General features: G+C 41.1%; 3 protein-coding genes across 3 annotated transcripts; all 3 read right to left on the bottom strand.

Annotated features, from left to right (window-relative positions):
- Positions 1-4,423: 4,423 nt before the first annotated feature.
- On the bottom strand, positions 4,424-5,365 carry LOC104144757 (olfactory receptor 9S13-like). The gene has a single exon (XM_009675934.2). The coding sequence runs from the start codon at positions 5,351-5,353 to the stop codon at positions 4,424-4,426; it is 930 nt and encodes a 309-aa protein (XP_009674229.2). The 5' UTR covers positions 5,354-5,365.
- Positions 5,366-10,596: 5,231 nt separating this feature from the next.
- LOC104144758 (olfactory receptor 6Y1-like) lies at positions 10,597-14,246 on the bottom strand. The gene is made up of 5 exons (XM_068918755.1): positions 13,333-14,246; positions 12,374-12,398; positions 11,272-11,442; positions 11,089-11,094; positions 10,597-10,683 (listed from the first exon to the last, which is right to left on the bottom strand). The coding sequence occupies exons 1-5, from the start codon at positions 14,244-14,246 to the stop codon at positions 10,597-10,599; spliced, it is 1,203 nt and encodes a 400-aa protein (XP_068774856.1).
- A 9,361-nt stretch (positions 14,247-23,607) lies between these two features.
- LOC104144833 (olfactory receptor 6B9-like) lies at positions 23,608-24,573 on the bottom strand. Its single transcript, XM_009676038.2, has one exon. The coding sequence runs from the start codon at positions 24,571-24,573 to the stop codon at positions 23,608-23,610; it is 966 nt and encodes a 321-aa protein (XP_009674333.2).
- Positions 24,574-25,138: the final 565 nt, after the last annotated feature.

The raw sequence follows: 25,138 nt of genomic DNA on the forward strand, positions 1-25,138 counted from the left end.
GAGAAGCTGGGAGCACTGCTATCCTCAGTTCCACTTAGTCCAAATGTTAGGTTCTGTCCCCCTGACCACTCGCTCATGGGAGTTGTTGCACATTCCTCTGAATGCTGTACTCCCTTCCTTTATGATCACCCAAAATGAGCTAGACTGGTGATTTAACAGTGGACACTGGAGGAGCTGCTCTGTAATACAGCTGTGGTTTTGTGGCAGTTTCCTAAACATAAGTCACTAGTGCCATGTAAGGTCTGCTGAATCCCCTGCACATGGCTGAAAGATTCAGATTTAGTGTCATCCGAAAACTTGATGTGCAAACACTCTGTCACCTCCTCCAGGTCACTGATAAAGATATTAAACAGGACAGGACCCCAGAGAGACTGCTGTAGTACTCCACTTGTTGCAGGCCTCCAGGTAGAGTACAGCCCATTGACCACTACTCTCTAAGTCTGATAATCCAGCCCATCTTTTTATCCATCTAGCTGTCTATCCATCCCTACTCTAATGTCCTAACTTGGATGAAAGACTATGATGGAAGACGGTGTTGGAAGCCTTGCTAATGTTCAGGTAAATGACATCCACTGCTCTTCCCTCATCCACAAATACAGTGATTTCATCATAGAAATAGGCTGATCAGGCATGATTTTCCTTTGGTAAATCTATGCTGTGCTGACTGCTTCTTCTTCATATGACCATAAGTGTGTTTCAGAAAGACTAACTCCACGATTTTCCTAGGGACTGAAGAGAGGAGGTTGAATGGTCTGTAGTTCCTCAGATCGTCCTCTGAAGATGTTTACATTACATGCACTAACATATTGCAGCAAAGGAAGAAGATCTACTGTTCTTTTTTTTTTTCACCTGGTCTGGTTGCCACAGTTGCCCTTGCTTTCTATAGTACCTGGGAGTTTATCCTGCAGTAACTCTGTGCATCCAAAGGTAATCTCAAACAACTTGAGACTGAAATGTCTGCATTGTAAATATCCACATTTAGATAGATGAATCCCAACTGATGGATCTTACCTGACTTGTCACCTTGAGAAAGGTCTTCTACTCCGAATGTCGCTATAAACATCAAGAAATCGAAAAAAAAGGCTTTCCTCCTGTTCTTCCCATGCTTCTCACCAGGCTGTGACACATTAATAGCTGCTACTAATGTTTGTTGACTCTGACTGAGGCCTGCAGATGTTTCTGTCATTGTGCTTGTGATCCAATAATCATTGTCCTTCCGCATATACACAGACAGACATATATACACTTTGCTCTGTGTACTGGCACAGACAGTCTGTAGAAGACTGTTACTCAAGAAGTTTTGACTATGGCTTGTTCACTGGCTATCCACACTTACTGTTTTGTATGTGTCAGGAACAGTGTGTCTTGCAAACAGAGAACGTTTTTTATATGAAGTTGTTCTTTGTGGTGGACTAGGTGAATGCAACAATAATGTGTGGTGTGGATGCTGATGGTGTGCTTCTTCATGAGATATCTCACTGGGGATATCTCAGAGAGCAATCTAATAGGCATGTCCTCAGGAAACGCATCCCAACAAAGCTATTTCAAATGAACTGTCTTCCATATTTATCTTAATGGAAGTTTATCTCTCCCTAAATGAAAAGGTTTTTGTTGCGTTGTCAGTTGAGGGATCCTAGATGAGTAGTTGGATGATAACAGCTAGGAGAGATGAATCACACCTTGTGTTCTTAAAATCTAATGTAAGAGCCGCTACATCTGGTGCATATTTGCCAGAAAAAAAGCTTGAGAAACAACTTCCAAAAGGCATAAAAATAATTTGAAACTATTTTTAACCACATATCCTATGTAGATCTCTAGTAGAGACACTCAGGACAAATAGTTTATAAAGTTTCAAATCAGTCCTCAGAGAGGAGAAAGACAATATTATTTTTCCTATATCTGTGTTTATTTTGACAATATCTTCTTCCGGTTTGCATTCTAGACTCTGCTTGATGAAGATTATATTACAGGGTGTCTCTCAAAATGGAAGTGCTAGTAGAAGAACTTACAAAATTAAAAGCAAAAAAAAAAAAAAAAAAAACTGAAAAATGCCAGTACTGGAATTTCCTTATTTCTACCTCCATATTAAATACTTGCTTTTCTATGTTGTGCAGCCTTTCCCTTGTATCTAATACGGTATCAGAGCTCTAGAAGACACCTATTGTAGTATCAAGGGAGAATCTGAGGAGCTACAGACCAATAAGTGTCACATCTGTACTGGACAAGTTAGTAGGAACTGGGATAAAATATATAATTAATGGATACATGTATAAGAAATATTGTCAACATAGGAGAGCAGGAATTCATGGCTCAAAAATATATTGGAGATCTCTGAAGGAGTCAATACGCAAGGTGTATCGAGTTACGGTATATTTGAATTCTTAAAAAAGGCTTTCAACAAGGAAAAGATAGCAGAGATAGCACCCCCTTATTCCACCATACACCAGAGAAAACTGGAACTGTGCAGAACCCATGGGAAATATTTTACACAGGTTCCACAGCCATCCATCCCTTTGCTAAGAACATCAGCAACCTTCTCCCCCACAGCACTACGACATTATGATACAATTTGAAATGGATTAAAGACACTATGTTCACTTTAGACCTGCAGCTTAGTAGCAAGGCTGAGGATTGACCAAAAATGAGATTTCTGAAAATATCGTATACTTTTAATATACTGTATACTTTCAATTCAAATGGTATCTAGGATTCATATGTTGCGATCTAAAAGGCTCTATCTAGATTATCAAATTAAACAGTGTCAGGAAGTGTTCTCTTGCACTTAGATCAAATGGCATGAAATGTGCACACCACTTAATGTCTTTTTATCTACAAAATATGGCAGTAACCAGAAAGGGTCCCTGATCAAGGCACATCTATATCAGGGTGAGCTGACTAGAACATACTAACTGAATTTATTAGATCATCAGTGACTGTAAAAGGAGCACAATAGGAACCTGAGTATTTATTTCAGATACAGATACCTCAATTATACCTAAAATTATATAACTGAAAGTGGAGCTGACTGCCATCCTGATGCCTTTAAGATACATGGCCTATAGCAGTTTTCTATTAGTTTAAATCCTTTGGAAGCCTACTGGGCACTGAGATGTCCACTCAGTGCATTAATGCCCTACTGGGCATTAATGGTGGCCAGTAGAAAAGGTTTACAGAAATACCTATGATAATGGGTCTAACACAGAGGGATATTCTGCCTGGTATAGTCTCCTATCAATTCAGGGATTTTCTTAGGCAGCTTCTATATGGATGCGATTCGTCTACAATATAGCTATACGCATTTGACCTTATTGTCTGGATTCCTTTTGTAGTCAAAAGAGAGAAAGAAGTAACTATAGATGATGAATCATTTAATTTTAAAGGGATAAAATTTCTTCTGAGTAGAAAGAGAACTAATTACCAATTTAGAGATTAATTTTCTCTGACAGATAACGTTTGATTTCTAGTCAGCCCTGGCATTATATCTTAGGCTGCAATAGAATGAGAACTAAACGCAACCTTCTGGACAGGGTAATGCTTACATGATAACTCAAGATGCCATGCCTCAGACACTTGATATGAAAGTTCGAAGTTAGTATTTTCTGGAATGTTCATTTTTTCCAGAATATTGAATGTCTGCAAGTAGATGTAAGCAAGATCTTAAAAATATCATTTTTATACTGTGTCAGATTGTATTGTTACAAGCCTATCTCTCAAAAAGAAATAGGTCTCCTATTACAAACACTCTGTTGTACATACAGAAACACAGAAACAAAATTCAGGTACATATTACTTTTTTTTTTTTTTTTAAGAGAGCAATTCAGACACAAGATTTCAGTTGTTCCTCAATGCTCAGTGGTTGCAACCTAGATTTCAGTTATTCCACACATCAGATAAGTGAATGAAAGCAAAATTGATAAAAGTAGTTTTAAAAATTAGAAGTAGTCACGGACAAATAAAGCACGTGGTTCATTCTTGGTTTACATAACTTATCTTTGGAAATTTACAATGGGGACATCTCCATCTGAGCTAGCTGTGCTCCAGTGCATAGAAATAAGGGAACTTCCAGAGTGTGATTCGTGAGACTTACTTTAGATGTCTGGATGGGATGTCACAATATGACTAATCAGGACCTTAAAGTGCCTGCACCTTTTGAATGCTTATAAAAGGACTCCAAATAACAGTTCCGCTGGAGACAACTACAGCGTAAATATCTAAATCCACTACAGGGAATCCACAGCTTCACCTGTTCTGAATGTCTTAGATTTCTTTTATAAACCTTGCTTTTATTCATAACACTGATCAACTGCGATCATGAAAGTTTCTTGATGACAAGCCCTGGGACTTGATGCCCCTTGTCTTGCATTCTAACTATCTGTCTCTAGTGAATTAGGCACTGTGGTTGTTCTTTTCTTTAGTAAAGGTGCTAAGAAAAGCCTTTCTTTTTTAACAATTTTTTCAGAGCCCCTTTTACCTCCTTATTTCGTAGGGTGTAGATGAAAGGGTTTAGCATGGGAATAACAGCAGTATAGAGGATAGAAATGATATTGCTTTTGTATGGTGAGGATGTGCCCCCAGGCTGAGCATACATGAAAAAGACAGTTCCAAAGAACAAGCTAACAGCCAGTATGTGGGAAGAGCAAGCGGAGAAGGCCTTGCGCCTGCTCTTAGCTGAAGGCATTTGGACAACGGTGGTAATTATATAACCATAGGAGATAAAACCCACCAAGGCAGTGCTCACAATAATAGATCCACATACACTGAGCATTATTATTTCATTGAAAAATGTGTCTGAACAGGAGACATGCATCACTGCAGGAACATCACAGAAGAAGTGGTTTATTCCTTTGGGCCCACAAAAGGACAAGCTGAACGTAAAGCCTGTCTGGATGGTGCAGTTAATGCAGCCTGACAGATAAGAACCCACGAGCATACCAACACAAAGTCTTTTATTCATAGTGACTTGGTATAGCAGTGGGTTGCAGATGGCATAAAAGCGATCATAAGCCATCACAGCAAGGAAGAAGGCTTCCGTTGTGCCAAAGAGAGAGAAGAAGAACATCTGAGAAGCACAGCCATTGTAGGAAATGATTCTTCTGCCCAGTGAGAATGTCAATGCTGCTTTAGGGGTAATGACAGAGGAATAGCAAATATCCAAGACAGACAAGTTCTCTAGGAAAAAATACATAGGAGTGTGCAGCTTGGAGTCCATTCTAATGATGAGTATCATACCAGAATTTCCTACCACTGTGATAACATACATTGTTGAGAAGAGAACAGAAAGGAGGACTTGCAATCCTGGAGGAGATTTGAACCCAGCCAAAATGAACTCAGTTACCTTGGTGTGGTTTTCCATGGTTCCTTTCAGACACAGTTCAAATAAGAAATAATGCTGCAGAGGCATTATTATCAGGCACACTTTGCCTGGGGAAACAATTAGAAGAACAAGATAAAACATACAAGAGATATGAGATAAATGGAGAGCAATGGAAAATAGAGTAATCTATCATATCCACAGATGTCTCTAATATATTCATGGATATCCGAACCAGTCATCCTGTCTCATTCTCTAGAAGGTGCTGAAGAAGAAATATTTTACACACAGCTCATCTGATCTATAGTACAGGTCCACTGCAGAACAAAATTTCTGTTTCTTGATTGATGACAAAGGTATAGTGATATAAAAGTGATATGAATCTCCATGCAGTCATTGTTTCTTTTTTTGCGGTTTCTTCTGTCATCTTTTCTGTTAGATACATTATCAGAGCTCCCATTTACCTAACCTTTTTAAAACATTGAATTAATTCCTTGTATATTACTAGAATCATACTTTGGTAATCCTTGATATGTACCTTCAGTAGCCCCATTTACTTCCTGTTTGTTCTTTTTGTATTCATCTATCTTAAAGAAGAAAATAACTTTGGAGAGAGAATTTTTCTTTGCACAGTCTTGCTCATCTATCTTTTGGCTAGTTTCATTTGGGATTCTTATATGCACAGAATCTAAGTTTCAAGACATTCCAGATTAAGCATCCACTCTAAGCCTGCTGTCTGTAGCTTCTTCTTTTGTGAAAGGAGCAAAATAGATAGCACAGTGTGATCCTCTCATATATGTCTAAGACCAGGGGGAATAATACTCCCTTGGAGGTATCTATTTTCATTAGAAAAACAAACAAGCCATCAAGACAATGAGAAGAAAAATGAAAGACCTTTTTGAAGGGTGAGAAAAGAACTGCCCCTATCAGCAAGAACAAAAAGGAAAAATTAGAGGTTGTATATCAGTGTGGTCAGCCATTTGATGGATGTGAAGCCTTGTCTGATTGAATTGTCCTTATTCTTAAATGTTTATTTTTATTCTGATTTTGTCTAATCATTAATGTTTTAAATGTAACAGATACAAACTTATGAAATATTTTCATAATAATGAAATAACTTTTTGATGGAAATATATTCTATAGCCTATTAAAAATCCTTCTGTTTTAATAATCATCACTATTGCTATAAGTAAACTACTTCTATAAACCTTACAGAAGCCTCAGCTAGGAATGAAGCTGCCGGAAATGCTTTTATAGTCAATGAGAGAGGTCCATTCTTGAAAATATTCAAAACCTGCCTGGACATGGTCCTAGGCAACGTACTCCAGCTGACCCGGCTTGAGGAGGAGGTTTGATCTGCAGAGTTCCTTTCCAGCCCCAACTTATCTGTGATTCTGGGCACCTTGTGAACAGAAGTTTCACAATTTGTTTAAGGTCATTTCACTACAGAGTTATTGTTCCGGTCCAAGCCAGGAGGGCAAGCACCCGAACAGAAGGGCATGATGGGGGTAATGGATGGGGGACCGTAAACTAAATTAAACAGATTCGGGATGGCAGTATAGGTGCTTCTGTGGCCAATGAATGGATTTACAATATCAGTAGACAAATAACCTTTTAATAACAATTAACAACAGCAATTATAACTGATAACCTTGAAAACTTTGATATATATACAAACATATATATATATATATCTAAGTAAGTATTTACAACACAGGTGGATGGATATATTATTTAAAACAATATAAAGATGTGCACATACAGGGAATAATAGATTCATCTGAAGAAAATAGGATATAGCATACAGCCAAATATGAAATCAATAATAAAAGACACCTGAAAGGCCACGTCAGGCAAATGCACTTCTCCCAGGCACTGTGGCTGTGTTATTAATCAGGCCACACCTATGAGCATGCTGTCTCCCCAGTACTAAGACTGTGTGGATGGTCCAGCCACACCTGTAGGTATGCTGTCTCAATCAGGCCACACCTATGGGTGTGCCATCTCCCCGGTACTAGGACCATATTATTGCTTACTTGTCTGTTGTTGGCGGAGCTCCTGCCGAAGGTGTGGAGGGGTACAGATGTTTGCTGGGCCCTGGTGTGGTGGCTCCTCTGGCAGCTCCTCTGGCGGCTCCTGGTTCGGCATCCTGAATCAGAATCATGGTCGGAGTGGAAGCTCTAACCTTCCTGTCTGCCATCCCGCGGCTTCTGGTGAAGGCCTTGAAAAAGGCTGCTTAGCTTCTTGTAGCCTTTAAAAAGGCCACTAAGCTGCCATTTTCATTCTGCCATCATCACCACACACAAAGCTGCAGCTCTTTTTATAGGCAGCCAAGTGTTGACCGTAGGCATATCTATTAATACGTGGTGTGTGCTGATTGGTTAGTTCTTAATCCCTCATTTGAATGCGGACCTGCTTGGAGACTTAGATGTTAGGTCCCCCATAGCGGCAGAGTGCTATGGGTTACCCTTTGACCAATCAGCTTGAAGATGTTTTACAAGGGGTCATGTAAAGGCCAGCCTGAGTGACAGCCGCAGTTGCTGGAACTTTCCGTAAGTCATAAAACTAAACAGCTACAGTTATCAGTGGCTACAAAGAGCTGCAGCAATTTGACAAATATTCCACTTCACAAGATATTTGATGGGTTTTCTTGACATATTTTCAAAAGAATCACCTTAAGATCAATGCTTTAAAGCCAGTAAATGTTTGAAGCCAATCTGTAGAGCCACAGGATCTACACAGCTTGCAACGTTTAATACGTCCCTTCAGAGCTCACTAACAAGTACCAAAATGCTATGACCTTCATATTATAAATTAAAAATTGAAATAGAAGGAGAAATAGGTTAGGTAATCATTGGTGTATAAATGCTTTACTTCATTATACTGTAATAAGAATAAAGGTGGACTTGGCACTTAAGTCTGATCTAGTTATTATAGGCAATCTTTAAAATGTATGAAAGAAATAGACACCTTTGGAGAATGGTTCATACTATCTAAGACTTATGTTAAAGAAAAATAGAATTAATATCCCCTGGAGGTAATAATCTCTGTCCATGAATTTTAAAGGAGCCTAGGGTGGTTTAATTGGACTTAGATGTCTAATTTATAGGTAGTTTTGGAGGAATCCCATGCTTAAGTTTCTAAATATTTTTGTGGGTCTTGATGTCCAATCTGAATCCATTTCAGGCTTGTGACTGAAACACGTTAGCAGTCTAGGATAGTATTCATTTTAATTGTAGATAAAGCTAAATTGGCCATTTGTGCAAAAATAGATCCTACTAGAGTGTAATTTAGTTTAATTAAGACTTATGGGCTCTATAAGGAGTTGGACATTTATCTTCTAAATTACTGAACAATGAGAGAATTACCCAGCACTAAAGTATCTACACTGTCAGTTAAGGATACATGCATACCATGACTTAACACCATGTTTCTCTAGAATGCCTCTAGAATATCCTAAACTATGCTGAACCACAGCTGAATTCTGGAGTATTTCTTGAGGTCTGTGTTGGTGACTTGGCCTGTGTCCAAACTCTCATTCACATGGCCTGCACAGAACGATTGTTGGCAGAGTTTCCTCTGCCAGTATATAATTAAAGCTTAGCTCTTCTGAAGGATAGACAAAATGACCACTTTATGGAGCTTCCTTATCTTAGTTTAGATCTCAGCTGGGATGAGTTGTTTAACTTAAGGTAGGATCATAATTCACAGGTCTTGACTAGGTGCTTTTGGCTAAGCAAGAGGAATCTCCTTGCTTTGATCTTTCTGCATTCAGCAATATGGATAGAGAGAAGGAGGTTCATGGGTGTTAGCATATGTTAGTGTACTTAAGTCCTCTTACTGCAGGTGGAGCAAAAACAGCTTCAGAGGAGAGCTCACTCAAGCTATCTAGTGACATGTGGTAAGGCCTGGATTATCTGAGAGATCAGTTGAAGACCCTACAAGAGATCTTTAGCACTTTCGGAGCTGAACTGGCACTAAACAGTTGGGGTTTTTTTTGTTGTTTTATTTGTTTTGTTTTTGTCAAGCAATGACATCTTGTTCTGAGTGTCTATTTTGGGGTGATCTGCATGGAATCCCTAAGTTCCATTGACTGCATTAACAAGATCTTCAAAGATTACAGTGGGATGCTAGCCACCTCATGCATATATTGATCCCTACATTTAGAGGCTTACATGTAGTTGTTTTAGTCTTAATCTCATCCCTAAGGTGGGATTCACCTGACCTTCACAGGCACTTCAGCAATTCTTTGACATTTCTATGACACTTACTCATCTCATCCCTCAAAAAAGATCTAAAGTAATCAGATGAATCATATTAATTGTTTATCTCCAAAAATTATAAATTAAGTCAAAATGATTAGTTAAAATGCTGCAGAGTGGAACTGAGGAGGCAAACACAAGTGAAATGAATCCAATCTGGGAAGCTGATCTTCTCCTGAGAAGGCTGCAAATTCTGAAGGGCAAATGATTTATAAATTTTTCTCATATTGTTTAGGTTAAATTAGTGGCAGGGGAAGTATCAGAAAGAATGCTTTACTATGAGGCCAAACACTAAAATACTAGACTTTTTTTTTTGGTTGGTTCCCTTCCTATGCTTGTATGATCATATTCTAGAATCAATTATGTATATTCTCATAGCATGTTTTTTACTAATACCTGCAATAGAGCCAGCACCTTACATTTCTGATAATAGCTTCCCATTATGGCTAATTCAAAACAGTTCTCGACAGCTCTGTTTGAATTGGGGCTCAAGTCCTCAGTAAGTCTGATTTGAATCAATTGTTTCCACATCACCAGTATGCACAGAACAAGTTCTTCCTTCAAGTGTATAAGTTGCCAGATGCTTCATTAAACACAAAATCTGAAATGAAAGTCTGTATGTAGGTAGCATGGAAGATCAGGAACTACAATCTCACATGAAAACTCAAACACACATTTAACATGGCAATAATGTTATGCAATCAGTTTCTCATCTTTTTATTTATTTATTTATGCTTGTTATAGCATATTAAACATTTTGAATCATTGTGATATTCTGAGCAGGGAGTACATGTCCTAGAGACACTTTTTTACATGGAGAGACTTCTCAGTGATAATCTTAGATATTTAACTCAGATGCACAAGCTTTGTCTCTGGCCTCTTTCAAAATCAATGGAAAGGTTATAAACGGACTAAAAATGATTAGTTAAGCAATCCAGGAGCTTTCTAGAGGGCATTGATGATAACTTCCTGACACAGGTGATAGAGGAGACAAAAAGAAGAGGTGCTCTGCTGGAACTTGTACTAACAAACGAGGAATGGCTGGCTGGAGATGTGAAGGTTGGGGGCAGCCTTGGCTGCAGTGACCACGAGATGGTGGAGTTCAAGATCCTGTCAGGAGGAAGCAGGACAAAGAGCAGGATGGCAACCTGGGATTTCAGGAGAGCAGACTTTGGGCTCTGCAGGCACCTACTTGGAAAAATCTCTTGGGATAAAGTCCTAGAAGGAAGAGGAGTCCAAGAGAGCTGGTTAATAAAGGATCACCTCCTCCAGCCTCAAGAATGGTGCATCCCAATGAGCAGGAAGTCAAGTAAACAGGGCAGGAGACCTGCGTGAACGAAAAAGGAGCTCCTGCCAAAACTCAAACAGAAGAAGGAAGTCTTTCAAAATGTGGAAGAAGGGACAGGTAGCATGAGAGGATGTTGTCCGAGTATGCAGAAATGGGGTGAGGAGGGCCAAGGCGCAGCTGGAGTTTAATCTAGCAAGGGATGTTCAAATACATCACTAATACGTTACCTCAACCTTCAAAAAGAGCAAGAAGGAAGAGCCAGGGAGCTACAGGCTTGTCAGCCTCACCTCCATCCCTGGTAGGTGATGGAACAGCTCATTCTGGAGGTCCTCACTAAGCATATGGAGGACAAGAAGGTAATCAGGAGCAGTCAACATGGATTCACCAAAGGGAGATCATGCTTGACCAACCTGATAGCCTTCCATGATGGAATGACTGGCTGGGTAGATGAGGGGAGAGCAGTGGATGTTGTCTACCTCGACTTCAGCAAGGCTTTGGACACTGTCTACCATAGCATCCTCATGGGCAAGCCTCGGAAGGACAGGCTGGAGGAGTGGCCAGTGAGGTGGGTTGACATCTGGCTGGATGGCAGAGCTCAGAGGGTTGTGGTCAGTGGCGCAGAGTCTAGTTGGAGGCCTGTAGCTAGCGGTGTCCTCCGGGGTGAATACTGGGCCCAGTCTTGTTCAACTTATTCCTCAGTGAGCTGAGTGATGGGACAGAGTGCACCCTCAGCAAATTTGCTGATGATAGTAAAGTGGGGGGAGTGGCTGGCACACCAGAAGGCTGTGGTGCCATTCAGAGGGACGTGGTCAGGCTGGAGAGTTGGGCAGAGAGGAACCTCCTGAAGTTCAGGCAAGGCAAGTGCAGGGTCCTGCACCTAGGCAGGAATAACCCCATGCAGCAGGACAGGCTGACCTGCTGGAAAGCAGCTCTGTGGAGAAGGACCTGGGAGTGCTGGTGGGCAACAGGCTGACCATGAGGCAGCAATGCGCCCTTGTGGCCAAGAAGGTCAGTGATATCCTGGGGTGCATTATGCAGAGTGTTGCCAGCAGGTGGAGGGAGGTGATGCTCCCCCTCTCCTCAGCCCTGGTGAGGCCTTACCTGGAGTACTGTGCCCAGTTCTGGGCTCCCCAGTCCCAGAGAGACATGGAGCTCCTGGAGCGAGGCCGTGAAAGGCTACAAAGATGATGAGGGGACTGGAGCATCTGTCCTATGAGGAAAGGCTGAGGGAGCTGGGCCTGTTGAGCCTGGAGAGGGGAAGACTGAGAGGCGATCTCATCAATGTGTATAAGTATCTGAAGGGAAGGTGTCAAGAGGATGGGGCCAGACTATTTTCCGTGGTGCCCAGGGACAGGACAAGAGACAATGGGCACAAACTCAAACACAGGAAGTTCCATCTGAACATGAGGAAAGCTTCTTTCCTGTGAGGGTGACTGCTATAGCAATGCACTGGAGTAGGATGCACTCATAGAGGTTGTGGAGTCTCCTTCCTTAGAGATATTCAAAACCCACCTGGACGCGATCCTGTGCAACGTGCTCTAGGTGACCCTGCTTGAACAGGGGCGGTTGGACTAGATTATCTCCAGAGGTCCCTTCCAACCTCAACTGTTCTTTAACTTTGTTTTTCTCTGACTTGGTCTTGGACTTAGTTTTGAGCCATGATACCTAATGGAATATTGCTGAATCCAAGGCAAATGCTTCCTGAAGAAAACTGTGAAGTGATTTACCCTGTAATTTGCACCTGAAGTTCCTCTTGGAGTGAATCATTTGGTATGTCTCAGACAGAAATCTGACTGCAAATTTCCTTCAGTACAACCAGATCATTCAGGGTACCAGGGCTCTGATATGAGCAAGGGTTTGAGTCAAATGACATTGTAATCATGCCACAGTATTAGCTACTTGCATTATACTCCCTGTATTGATATGTAAGAAGATTGTTCTCTTTCAGAGGATTTTCCATTTCATCTTTAACTGTGCATCCAAAAGAGTTAAGTTTTTAAGTTTAATCACCCCTGTTTATGCTTTCTTCTTTCCAGGGACAATAAGGAAATCTCAGAGAAACTAGATCAGATGCCAATGTCTACATTTTATGTGCCTCATACTATCCCATCCACCATTTCTGGCAAATCTAGCAAGGGCAAAGGAAATCTGAAGTTCTGTTTCTACTTTTGCCAAGGCTTTCCTTTAAAATTGAAGTAGTCATTCAGCTAAAGATTCTCTCCAAAAGTAGGTATCATGAAACTGCATGGGGAAAAAAAAAAAAGGGTATACATATGTCAAGCTTGGATTTATCAAGCTCCATATCAATAATTACGGTCATTGGGTGCATGAATAGTACAGTTTCACTTGGGGGTGAATCAAGGTCTAGACGTCCTGACTTTAGTTCATCAGCACTGCTAGCTGGCCTTTGTGAGCAAAGTCTCTTCTCCAGAAGTCTTTAATTGAATACTTAGGTTTTTCTTGTTCAGGTAAAGGTCTTCCTCAGGGCAAATCTCACTTCTTTGTTTCTGAGGCAATATATGAGGGGATTCAGAAGTGGTACTACTGCTGTGTACAGGACTGATACCAACTTGTTAGCACTGTAGGTATACATAACCTTCGGGCAGGCATAAGTGAACAAGGTGGTAGAGTAGAACAATACCACTACAGTCAAGTGGGAGCTGCAGGTAGAAAATGCCTTCTGCCTCCCCTGAGAAGAAGGGATCTTCAACACAGTGAACATGATGCAAATATATGAGGTGACGACAGTACACAGTGGTACCATGATGACCATCAGAGCCAGGAGGAAGTCCACTAGCTCAGCCATAGAGGAATCGCTGCAGGAGATATTTAGTAGGGGTGAAATATCACAGAAAAAGTGATTGATTTTATCTACATCGCAGAACCAGAGCTGACCTATAAAGCTCAGTTTGATGGAAGCGGTGATCAAACCACATATCCAACAGCCAGCTGTCAGCTGAGCACAGAACCGATGGTTCATGATAAGTGAATATCGGAGAGGACTGCATATGGCTAAGAAGCGGTCATAGGCCATAACAGCTAACAGAATGTACTCAGTACAAACAAAAGTCACAAAGAAATACAGCTGTGTCATGCATCCCTGGAATGATATGCGTTTGTCTTGAGAGAGGAAATCTACTAGCATCTTTGGCTCAATGACAGAAACATACCAGATCTCTAAGAAAGACAAGTTTCCCAGGAAGAAATACATGGGTTTCTGCAGACTGTGGTTAGTTCGGATAATGAGAATGATAATGATATTTTCCAACACAGTTAATGAATAAGCCAGAAGGAAAGCAGAGAAGAGGAGCAGTTGCAGTTCAGCAGAGATGGGAAATCCCAGAAGAATGAAGTACACAACATTGGTTTCATTCCTGTCACCCATTCTGTAGGTGAAGGAAGTATCTTATCCACCTGCAATAAATTAATGTGATAAATCCCAACCTAACCTTTAAATTCTAATAGATTTAAATTCATAGCTATACCGTACACTACCACTTAAAGCCCCATAAAAATTCAGAGACTTTGTTGCTAGGTTTGTAGAAATTAATTGGGTGAAATTCATCTTCTCAATTCAGAAATTTTCAGTATAAAAATCTAACTATGCTTCTAGCTTATCATTCATGGCTGTTATTCATCTCCTATTGATCTCATTCATCTATTATTCATCTCCTATATTCATCTCCTCTGAGACATGTCTAAAATAACCGACATGAAACATGCTATTGTGTTGTCCATTCTCTCCATAGACTATAAAGGAATATTAGGTTATGAGTTTACAGGTGGACATTTATATTATAAGTCTTAGATTCTACATCTGTATTTTACTCAAGTTATACTAGATATATCCCATGAACTGTGAGGGAAATGCCAGTTACTAGAAGGATATGCACAATCTAATTAAAAAAGACTCCAAACACATCTGCCGGACCCTACTATAGGTTTCTAAGGCTAACTCTGAACAAACATATACCTACATACAGCTTATTGACACACAAATGTACGATAGACCGTCCCAGATACAGCATGACTGCAAGTTAATTATAGTTCTACATCTGGTTTGTTTGTAGCTAACTCAGATCACCTCTTCAAAAGTAAGAATGCCTCAATCTGTGTTATTAAAAACAAAGAAGTTCTCAACCTTCTGTAGTGGGAGTTCAGAGTAGAATCCACTGCCTTAGCTGATCCTAGAGAGTATGATCGATAGAGAGGAGATGAAGTGTAGACTATTGTGCCAGGTGCATGATTTATGCCAATACATAGAAACTGACCACTTTATTTACCTTCAGTGTCCTGTGAGATTTGGCCTGCAAATTATAGATGGTGTCCCAGTGGAAGCAATCAGAGAAAGAGGAGGAATACCATTGTTTTCTTTGTGTTTTCACAGACAGTAGAAATAATAACTCCGAAGATGTCTAAGGTTTTATCTAAGATGCTGAACAAGGAAATAGCACCAGCTCATGCCTTCTAATTTTTTTTCATAGATTTCAAATTATTGCATAGGGAAGCTTAGAATGTTTAGTCCTGGTTTACAGAGAAGAAAAAAAAAAAAAGGAAGTTGGGGGTATGGCAGTCATTTACCAAAGATGAAATTAGAAAAAAATTGACGGTCCTAAATCTAAATCCAGAGCCTTAACTGTTAGTCACCATTTGAGTAAGTAGTATCTCCTACACTGGAGTTACTTTACTCTTACAGTTTTCAGATCTATGAATAGATACAATGTCTATTTTCTTAATAGTACCGTACAATACAAATATTATACTGAAATGATTCCTCCAGTAATGTGAAATGCATGTATAAGAGGGACTGAATCAGTTTCTACAGATGCCTGATCTAGTTCCATTGATGACATTGACCTGTGAAAACTGTGTTTTACCTGAGTGCCTGAATTAAATACTCTTGATCTTATAATATAATTATCAATAAAAATTGGAGATTCAGAATGGACATAAACACATGTATATTTAAGTTCAGATTTATTTTAGATATAGGATGCATTTGTCCCAATTTATACACCTAAAATGAAATATCTGGGATTGGAATCAGTTGGCTAAACACAGGTGTCTAGTTCTATTTGAGATATTTACAAGTCTTACCACTAGCTTCCACCTGATACTCCAGAAGAGTGTGGGTTTTGTGTCGTATCTGACAACTCTGTACAAATGTGTCTGACAGCCTGTAGTGTCTAGAATGACACTGGTCTACTAAGTTGCGGGAACTAAGTCATACACCTGGGGAAAGATTAATCTCAAATACCTAGAGTCTACAATTGAGGGAGTCCTAAACAGTAGAGACAAAGGAGTTCAGAAAGCAGTTCATACATTTGGTCAGCTGGAAAGCTATTTGGACTCTATCCATTGTACTGAATTGTACTCTACTCATACAACAGCAAACAAAACACTTCATATGTAAACATGCAAAATGTAGATTATATCTGAATCTGCACTGTGGACCGCTCAAGTTAGGTGAGATTAATCCCTCTCCTATCAGAGACCTACCAATATGTTCAGCTGTGATCTAGAGTGCAAAGGCTGAGGGCTGGTCTTGTTTTGTAGAATTAGGAGGAGACTCAGTAGGAGTTAGGAGGAGGCTGTGTTTAAAGTAGATACCTGCCTTATGGTGAGATGAATTCCCCTCTATAAGTACCTATTTATCACCCGAACTATAAAGGTAACAAAGGGCAATTGCTTTTCACGCGGCTGATTACATGGTAGCCTTCTACACCGGGTGAGGTAAAACCAAAACCTTAAAGTTCCCTGCAAGCAAGCCGAAAAGTACTACCATTTTGGTTGAGTTGAGTAGGTTATGACCTATCTCCTGCCAAATGCATCTAGGATTCTACACACACATATACACACAAAACAGTCACTTCATGACTGGGCCCTTGCTTTTTTTTCTTCTGGTACCTCTTGTGTCTCTACCCCAGGTAACTTACTGTAAATGTGTTATAATAGTGTCCATGGCCTGTGTTATCAATTCTGCAGAGTAGCCACTTACTAGGACATCATCTATAAACTGTACAACAGTGACCTTCTGAGATACTTTTAATACCTCCAGTTCTTTAGCCAATGTCATATGAGCAACAGTAAGACTATGTTTAAAGCCCTGGGGTGAGCATGTAAAAGTAGATTGGAGTCTCTGCACAATGAAAGCAAATTCCTCCCTACCTGCCTCTAGTATGGGGATCCTAAAAAACATATTCTACACATCTACAGTTGCTATCCATGGAAAGGTGCATATGTTAAGAGAATTGACTGTGTCTGTTATACTGGAAACAGTTGTAGTAAGCAGTTTGGTGGCAGCATTCAGGGCTCTATAATCTATAATACTGTCAATCATTACTTACCATTAGGCTTCTTTGCATGCCATAGAGGATAATTGTAAGGGGAAATGAGACTTGATAATGATTCCCCATTCTTCCAGCTGCTTTATCAATTCAGTAACAGGACAGATGATGTGACCGCAAGGCGTGAAAAGGAGGGTCGGATACCAGCGTATCCGAGAGATGTGCAAGGTTCATGAGGGGTTGAACGGGATAGATTTAATAAAGGATTTGCATTCCAAGATGTGTGGGGAGGCCTGGAAACTGAGCAGAGGGGTCACTGATGGGAGGCTACTGGATCCATGAGTCGAACGCCCAGGTGGAACTCAACTCCTTGTATCCTAAGGGACCCTTAAATCGACTAGAACTATTTCCTTATCTCAACTGTGCTAACCTTGGGTAGCTACTAACTGGGAAACAGCTAGATGTTGTTAACAAAATGGAATACGCCTTGACAGGAATTCGGTCAGTGTGTAGAGAGCACATTCTGGGGCTGCTATCATCTGCTCTACCAGTCCCCTGACTCCTCACCAGATCTTTCACAGATGTTTTCACTACACTCCACCCCTTGACTAACAGAGACACAGTATTGGTGCCACCAGAGTGTGGACAAGGTTCAGACACACCTTTCAAGCTTAACTAACAGCTAAGGTATACAAGCAACTAAATTATAGTAAATATATACATAGTAAATTATAGCATATATGCATGCAAAATTAATTAGCCCAGAAGACCAAGAGTATAATCCATTTTCCCTAGAGTCCTAAATTTGACAGACATGGTGGCAGTCACTACCAAGGGTTTTCCTACGCTGATTCTTTGGACTTTACATTGTGTAACATTGAAATAGGCTCTTTATCTATCTTGTGGATGTTGGTTTGATGTGTTCACCGCAGTTCTGTTAGTGTTCCAGCTACCATCCATGTAAAGGGTTAGGATGGAAAGCAGCAATGTTGCAGCTCCGCTCAGCATATTCATCAGGTCATGGTTCTCTGGATGAGAGTCTCCTAGAGTGGGCATGGATTGGGACACTTTCCCCTTTGATTAGTACCAGGTGGGTGTCTCATGACCCATCAGCAATGACTCCCCCTTCTGACTGTTTGGATTTAATTGGATCATGCACCCACACAGCATGCCCTGTAGACCCAAAACTACCTGGCTACTGGATACACCGCAAAGGAATCTGTTTCCTGGATAGTGGGAATTGCTAGCTGTTTGCAAATCTATTTGGTCTCCCTGTGTACATTGCAGGGGTTGGGATCCGGTTTAAAGGATCACAACCTTCACTTCCTCAAGGTAGTTTGAGTCAACGACTCCTGCCTCAATGGCCACCCCCACCCCCACCCACCAGAGAGCTAAACTATTACAGGGTACCAAGCGACCGCAACACTCTTGAGGTATGGCAACTGCCAATCCCATGCACACAAGATGATAGCTCTCTGGTTTCAGGGTTCTTTCTTTGCTTGGCAATCATAGATCCAACCCTGCAACTTCCAGGCATGGGGAGGTAGCATTAGGGGTGCAGCTTTTGCACTCTAAGCACACGTGACCACTCAATGGATTCCCCTTTGAAATGAGCGTGTATGGTAGATCCATACAATGGGCAGCCATTAAGTCAGGCAGTAGCCTGATGAATGTTTTTACTCCAAACCATGAGGCTACTAGTAGGTGACAATTTGTGCAGCTGCTCTTTAAGCAGCCCGTTCATTCATTCTGTCAATCCTGCCCTTTGTGGATGGTAGTGTATGTGACACGTCCAGGCTATTCCTCACTCTCCAGCCCAACTGCAGATGTCATTCCCTGTAAAATGACTGCACTCATCACTTTGGATTTCCACTGGGGAACCATAAAACCTCATTAAGTGTTCTAATGATTTAATGGTGTGAGCCTGGGTAGCTGCAGAGAAAGAGTGGATATACAATATGCCAGAGCAGATATCTACAGCAGTCAGGACATGTCTGTGCCTCTGGTTCTCTGGTAAGGGTCCCATATAATCAACTTACCACACCTCCCCAGGCTTTGGCCTCAGCAAATGTAACACAACCATTGCAGAGCTAAACACGTACAATGCGGGGGATGCTGTCCAGACCCTGTTTGTGCCACTGGCAGCTGCCCCTCCATGCATGCTGCTGGGAGGGCAGCGGGTGTCACAAGTCCCCCCGCTGTGCTCTCCAGGCTGCTCACCACGCTTCCTCCTCACCATGTAGGCTTCTACACTGCTCCAGCTGAAGCTGCAGCCACCTCTTGAGCTGCTCTGTGCTGAGCTTACCATCCACCTCCCAGCATGGTATGCCCGCTCGCAGTATGTCTTATAACAAAGTGCCATGACTCACCATTTCCTTCTGCTTCATGTTTACCCGCCTGTTTCCCATATTCCTATCTCTGCTAACAGAGGACACCTCTCCTAAGATAGCAGTGCTTCAGCTTCCCCTAGCATCCTTACCCCGCCAACCCCAACCACATGGAACACTATTGCTTTAAGATGGGGGAGGGGAGGGAGTCACAGCATCTTAGTTTGAACGGTTTGTCTCAGGGGGATCTGACTGGGTCCTGTAAACTCCGGGGAATAAATTCTGGACATCATTCCTAATTGCTGCAGCTGGTTTATTCCTGCTGTGACAGTAGTCCACTCAGTGAGCCTGCCATCGATGTCTGCAGCAGTCGGCCAGGTGGCCAAGAAGGTGGTATCCTGGACTGCTTTGGGAAGAGTGTGGCCAGCAGGTCGAGGGAAGTGATCCTGCCCCTCTCCTCAGCCCTGGGGAGGCCACATCTAGAGTACTGTGCCCAGTTCTGGGCTCCCCAGGACAAGAGAGACATGGCACTACTGGAGCAAGTCCCGTGAAAGGCTACAAAGATGATGAGGGGACTGGAGCATCTGTCCTATGAGGAAAGGCTGAGGGAGCTGGGGCTGTTGAGCCCAGAGAAGAGAAGGCTGAGAGGTGATCTCATCAATGTATCCGAAGGGGGGGTTGTCGAGAGGACGAGGCCAGTCTCTTCTCCGTGGTGCCCAGCGACAGGACAAGAGGCAATGGGCAGAAACTGAAACCCAGGAAGTTCCATCTGAACATGAGGAAAAACTTGTTTACTGTGAGGGTGACCGAGCACGGGAACAGGTTGCCCAGAGAGGTAGTGGAGTCTCCTTGGCTGGAGATATTCAAAACCTGCCTGGATGCGATCCTGTGCAATATGCTCTAGAGGACCCTGCCTGAGCAGGGGGGTAGGACTAGATGATCTCCAGAGGTCCCTTCCAACCTTAATCAGTCTGTGATTCTGTGAAGTTGAACATGTAAAAGGAGCAATTGAGGGAGCCTGCAGCACAACAAGGACTGCAAAAATGCAGAGAAGAGCACAGGGGAAACACACAGTGTAGCCTTTGATGTTGGAGATAAAAGGGGGCGTATAGGGCAAGACATAGTTGTTTGAAACCAACACCAGAGAAAAGAGCGTCCTGCAGAGATATATAAGGAAAAGGTCTAGACAGATCTGTTTCAAACCTGAAACCCAGGATCCCCTCACATCCAACAGAACTTTTAAATATGTGATGGAATAAAATATGTCTTTGTATCATATCAAATTTTATATTTTTTCAGATAATGATGTAAGAAATTTGTATGTTTTCATTTACTTACAGTATATATGGCTTAGCAATTATTTCCATGGTAAGTCTCTTAGAGGTTTTCCATCAAATGTTAATTTAAAAAAAAGGTGCGCTTGATAATTATGACAGATAGCAAAGCAATTTCTTGGTATTGTATCAAAAATAACAAATATACTTTGCTAAAAAATAAGAAATTTCTATAGCTTCCTCCCAAGAAGATACGGAAGATACAGAAAAAGTTCAATTTTTTTAAATATATTTTCAACAAAAAATATTTTATTGCCCTTCATAGTAAAGAAAAAATCTTGGCTTGCTTTTCCTGAAAAAATTTGATTGCTACCAATTGAAATAATATTCAGCTTTCCTGTGTTTCAGAAACTCAAGGTTTGTTTTCATTTTTGTTCTTTTTTCTGTGAAGAACACAACAAACCAAAACAGAAAAACAGACTTCCATAAAATTTGTCATTTCAGATTGTCAGTTGTTTTGCTGCAGAGTATTGTTTCCCTAAACATCTACACTGCATGGGAACCCATATGGAATAGAAAAATTTAGTCTTTTCCCAGCTAAAACTTGTGAGAATTTCAGTTGTGATATTAATCCAAGTACAGCTCCAAGCAGCAGTATAGATAGGACCCCTAGTATTCCCGTTTCTAATAGCTATCCTAATCCTTCAACATTATCACAGAGCCTTTGATTCCCCCACACTGCCATAACATGGCTCTCATTTTGTAGCACATATATTCCCAACATCAGTTTCTAAATGGCTCTTAACCACCATCTTGATGTAATGCTATAGCAGCATATACGGTTCAGGAGTTAATGACCTTAGATAGGTAGCCAAATAAACTTGACAGTTAGCAACCAGCTCCAACCAATTATAAACGGATTGAACTAGCCACTAGCACTCAAGCAGCAGCAAGAGGCCTTGCAGCATGTGCATGCTATTGCACAGAAGATGTCCCGCCTGTCAGAGTCAAGGAGAGCATTAAGGAGCCAATGCATAATGCTCCTGCTTATAATCCATCTGAAATCTCCTGAGGCATTCAAGACCGAGATCAATGGACCTAACAATGCCCAGAGATGCCTGGGGACTAATTTTCAGGGACATCTGAAAGTGGAAAAGGGGGCATGGACACCAGATAAAACAGTATTGGACTGGGAAACATGCTCCAATAGCCTAGAGTCTGCAGAAAGCAAAGGTCAAGGACTCCCAAGAGGTATGCACTATGTGCCAAGGAAACAAGTAAGCTTTGCATGGCAAGGAAATGAGTAAGCACTGGGTAGCGAAGAAGCTATTAAGCACCACCTGGCAAAGAAACCAGTATGTATTGAGCTACTAAGAAACAAGTAGCATAGAGTGGTGAAGAAAACCAATACACAATGAGCAGCTAAAATCAAGAAGTCCAAACCTCAGACTTCTGATCTCCCTGAGGTCATGACATCAAGTGTATGTAGTGTGTGTGTGTGTGTGTGTGTGTGTGTGTGTGTGTGTGCGCGCGTGCGTGCATGTATGTATTTGTGTGTGTAAAGGTAACTACGAACACAGTATGGTATCATGCTTGCATTAATAAAGAAACAAACGAATTCCCCCCTTGCATTAAGTCTATTTCACCCAAGACACTGGGACATGTTCTTCTTGACGAAGTCCTACTCATTTACCCTTAGACATTGTTACTGTTAAGGTATACGGCAGATGGCTTGCCATGGCCTGAGTTCAAATGAATGGGATAACAATTCCTAACAGACAATGGAAGGGAAAAAGTGACCAGCCAACCCTGATTTAAGGCTAAACTAATAAAACAATAATGGGAGAAGCTATCGGAGACTACAGATAGTGAAAGCGGAGTATTGGGAAACTCCTTAGGGAGAAATATGTTAAAAGATACCAAGAGAGGGCTGCTGGATTACTAGGAGTCATTTACTAAGAATGAATTTACCATATAAGGCAGTGAAATGAACACAACCAAAGCCAATGGTAAAATCGGGGTTAACTGCTTATTTGAAAGGGGAAAAGGGAGAAAACGGAATTATGAGGTGTAGTAAATGACACAAGGGATGTTCTGGGCACCCTGTTGAGCAGTCCTGCACTCGATCAATGTAGCTTGGCACAGGACAATAAGCCGCCGATCATATCATGTGTTTAATTTGCTTTCACTGTCAGAGACTTCCGGGGTGCTTTCTCTAGTGCTGATGAGGGAACTCCCAGTGGGAACAGAGGATAGACTGAGCTTTCTTAATGGTTAGACTGCCTCTGGTTCAAGAAGGGCTATGTGAGTTTAGAAGGAGAGCCGTATCCCTTTGTCCATGTTTTGTGACCTACCTTAGATCTAGGAAGAAAGGGAGAGAGGGAGGATTATTATTGCAAAACTCCCTGAGTCAATGAAGTCAATGAAGGAATAGAAGTTCCTCCAGTGAGACACTCATATCACTAAATTAGTATTTAACCACTGCCTAACTGTGTATCTCTGTATAACCTTTTATCTATTGACTACATAGGAGATCTAAAAGTAAGGCAAGTAAATCTGACTGTTAAAGCACATAGTGTGTCCTTCCCCCACCGTTAACATGGCATTTAGCTTTGCCTTTTACTGTTACTACTTTGCCTTAAAGCAAGTCAGTGGCGGGGCTCACATTGACAGAAAGTCATGAATAAGACTGTGTTTTACTTACATTGATCAATGTCCAGTAATTCCCAAATTTCAAGAAGAAGGACTTGGAGCATCTTGTTTCAGTTCCTGATTAGCACAAACCAGAGTTTTTCATAAAATGATTTAATTGTAAAATCCAGTTATGGTTCTACTGTTTTCTTATCTATCCAATCTCACTAAACATGCTGTTGTTTCTGCCAAGAAAACCTTTTGCTGAACAAAGTCTTTCTGAGAGCATCCTTGATTTCCTGGTTCCGCAGACAGTAAATGATGGGATTGAAGAGAGGAACAACTACGACATAGAAAGCAGCCACGACTGTGTTTGCGTTGTGAGCTGGAAGTGCTTTGGGCCTCACATAGATGAAAATGCTTGTGGCGTAGAAGACAATGACCACTATAAGGTGAGAGGCACAGGTGGAGAAGGCTTTTTGGCAGCCTTGTACAGAGGAAATGTGAAGGACAGTGAAGACAATATATGCATAGGATAGGATTACTACAGACAGAGGAATCAGGAGGATAAATAAGGCAGCCACAAAATCCATAAGGGCAGCTTTTTCCGTATCCGTGCAGGCTAAGTTCAAGAGAGGAGAAACATCACAGAAGAAATGGCTGATTATATTGGGTCCACAGTATGTTAGCTGAGAGATAAAATATACCTTGCATGCAGAAAAGAAAAAACCAGTCAACCAAGATCCTGTGGTAAGGTAAACACAGACAGTGTGGCTTATAATAATGGGGTAATGGAAGGGCTTACACACAGCGGCATAACGGTCGTATGCCATGACTGCCAGGAGAAGGCACTCAGTGTTGCCCAAGCTAAGAAAGAAGTACAACTGTGCCATGCATCCCGTGAAGGAGATGCGCTTTGTCTGTGACACAAAGTTAAGTATTGTCTTGGGAAGTGTGACTGTTACATACCAGATCTCCAGGAAGGACAAATTACTCAGAAAGAAGTACATGGGGGTGTGGAGGTTATAGTTTATCCAGACAGTCAGAATGATGATAGCATTTTCTGCTATAACTAAGATATAGGCAATGAGAAACAAAGCAAAGCAGAGAATCTGCAAGTGAGGAGCAGCAGGAAATCCAAGGAGAATGAATTCTTTGACTCTGCTGTTATTGCTCACTTCCATGTCTCCCATTTAACTCTGTAACAACAATAACATCAACAACATAAGCGAATATAATAGATTAGAGTACCCCTCTCTCTCTCTTTCTCTCTCTCTCCAACCCCCCCCTCCCCTTCTCTTTGTCTGGTTTTACAGTTGTTTTACATTCCTTTTCGGGTTGCAGTCAAATTAATGTTAGTGTTGATACTGCTATTGATACTAGTTCCATTAATCATTAAGATATTCAAAGACATATGCTATTTAGAACAACGCAACATTAATTCAAGAAGATTCTGAACTCTCTGAATGACATAATGCCTAACTTGTACTTTTCCTTTTAGTGGAATTATCTGCTATTCTCTCTAGTAGTTTTCTAAATTGTACTATGAACTTATCTGTGGATTTTTCAACAGAATTGCCAGTAACTTGCCTCCCTAAGAATTTCTGAAAATCACCAAGTATTATCATCACCAATAGCAGCATTTGCATAGTCATCATCAATACATTATTACTTTGTAAAGATGAATCTTGGGCAGAGGTTCCTTCTTAAAAAAGGTCAGAGTTAAAGCTGTAATCACAATCACATTTAAAATAATAA

Source organism: Struthio camelus, chromosome 25 (assembly GCF_040807025.1).
Source record: "Struthio camelus isolate bStrCam1 chromosome 25, bStrCam1.hap1, whole genome shotgun sequence".
Lineage (NCBI taxonomy): Eukaryota > Metazoa > Chordata > Aves > Struthioniformes > Struthionidae > Struthio > Struthio camelus.

What these genes read in the sequence shown, in the direction of transcription:
- LOC104144757 (XM_009675934.2), bottom strand. Translation starts at nt 5,353, where the DNA reads ATGGAAAACCACACCAAGGTAACTGAGTTCATTTTGGCTGGGTTCAAA.
- LOC104144758 (XM_068918755.1), bottom strand. Translation starts at nt 14,246, where the DNA reads ATGGGTGACAGGAATGAAACCAATGTTGTGTACTTCATTCTTCTGGGA. An exon ending in TTTGCCCTGAGGAAGACCTT is followed by an intron (nt 12,399 to 13,332) that starts TACCTGAACAAG and finishes GGGTCACCTAGA; the next exon opens with GCACGTTGCACAGGATCGCG. An exon ending in TTGCACAGGATCGCGTCCAG is followed by an intron (nt 11,443 to 12,373) that starts GTGGGTTTTGAA and finishes TCTGCCATCCAG; the next exon opens with CCAGATGTCAACCCACCTCA.
- LOC104144833 (XM_009676038.2), bottom strand. Translation starts at nt 24,573, where the DNA reads ATGGGAGACATGGAAGTGAGCAATAACAGCAGAGTCAAAGAATTCATT.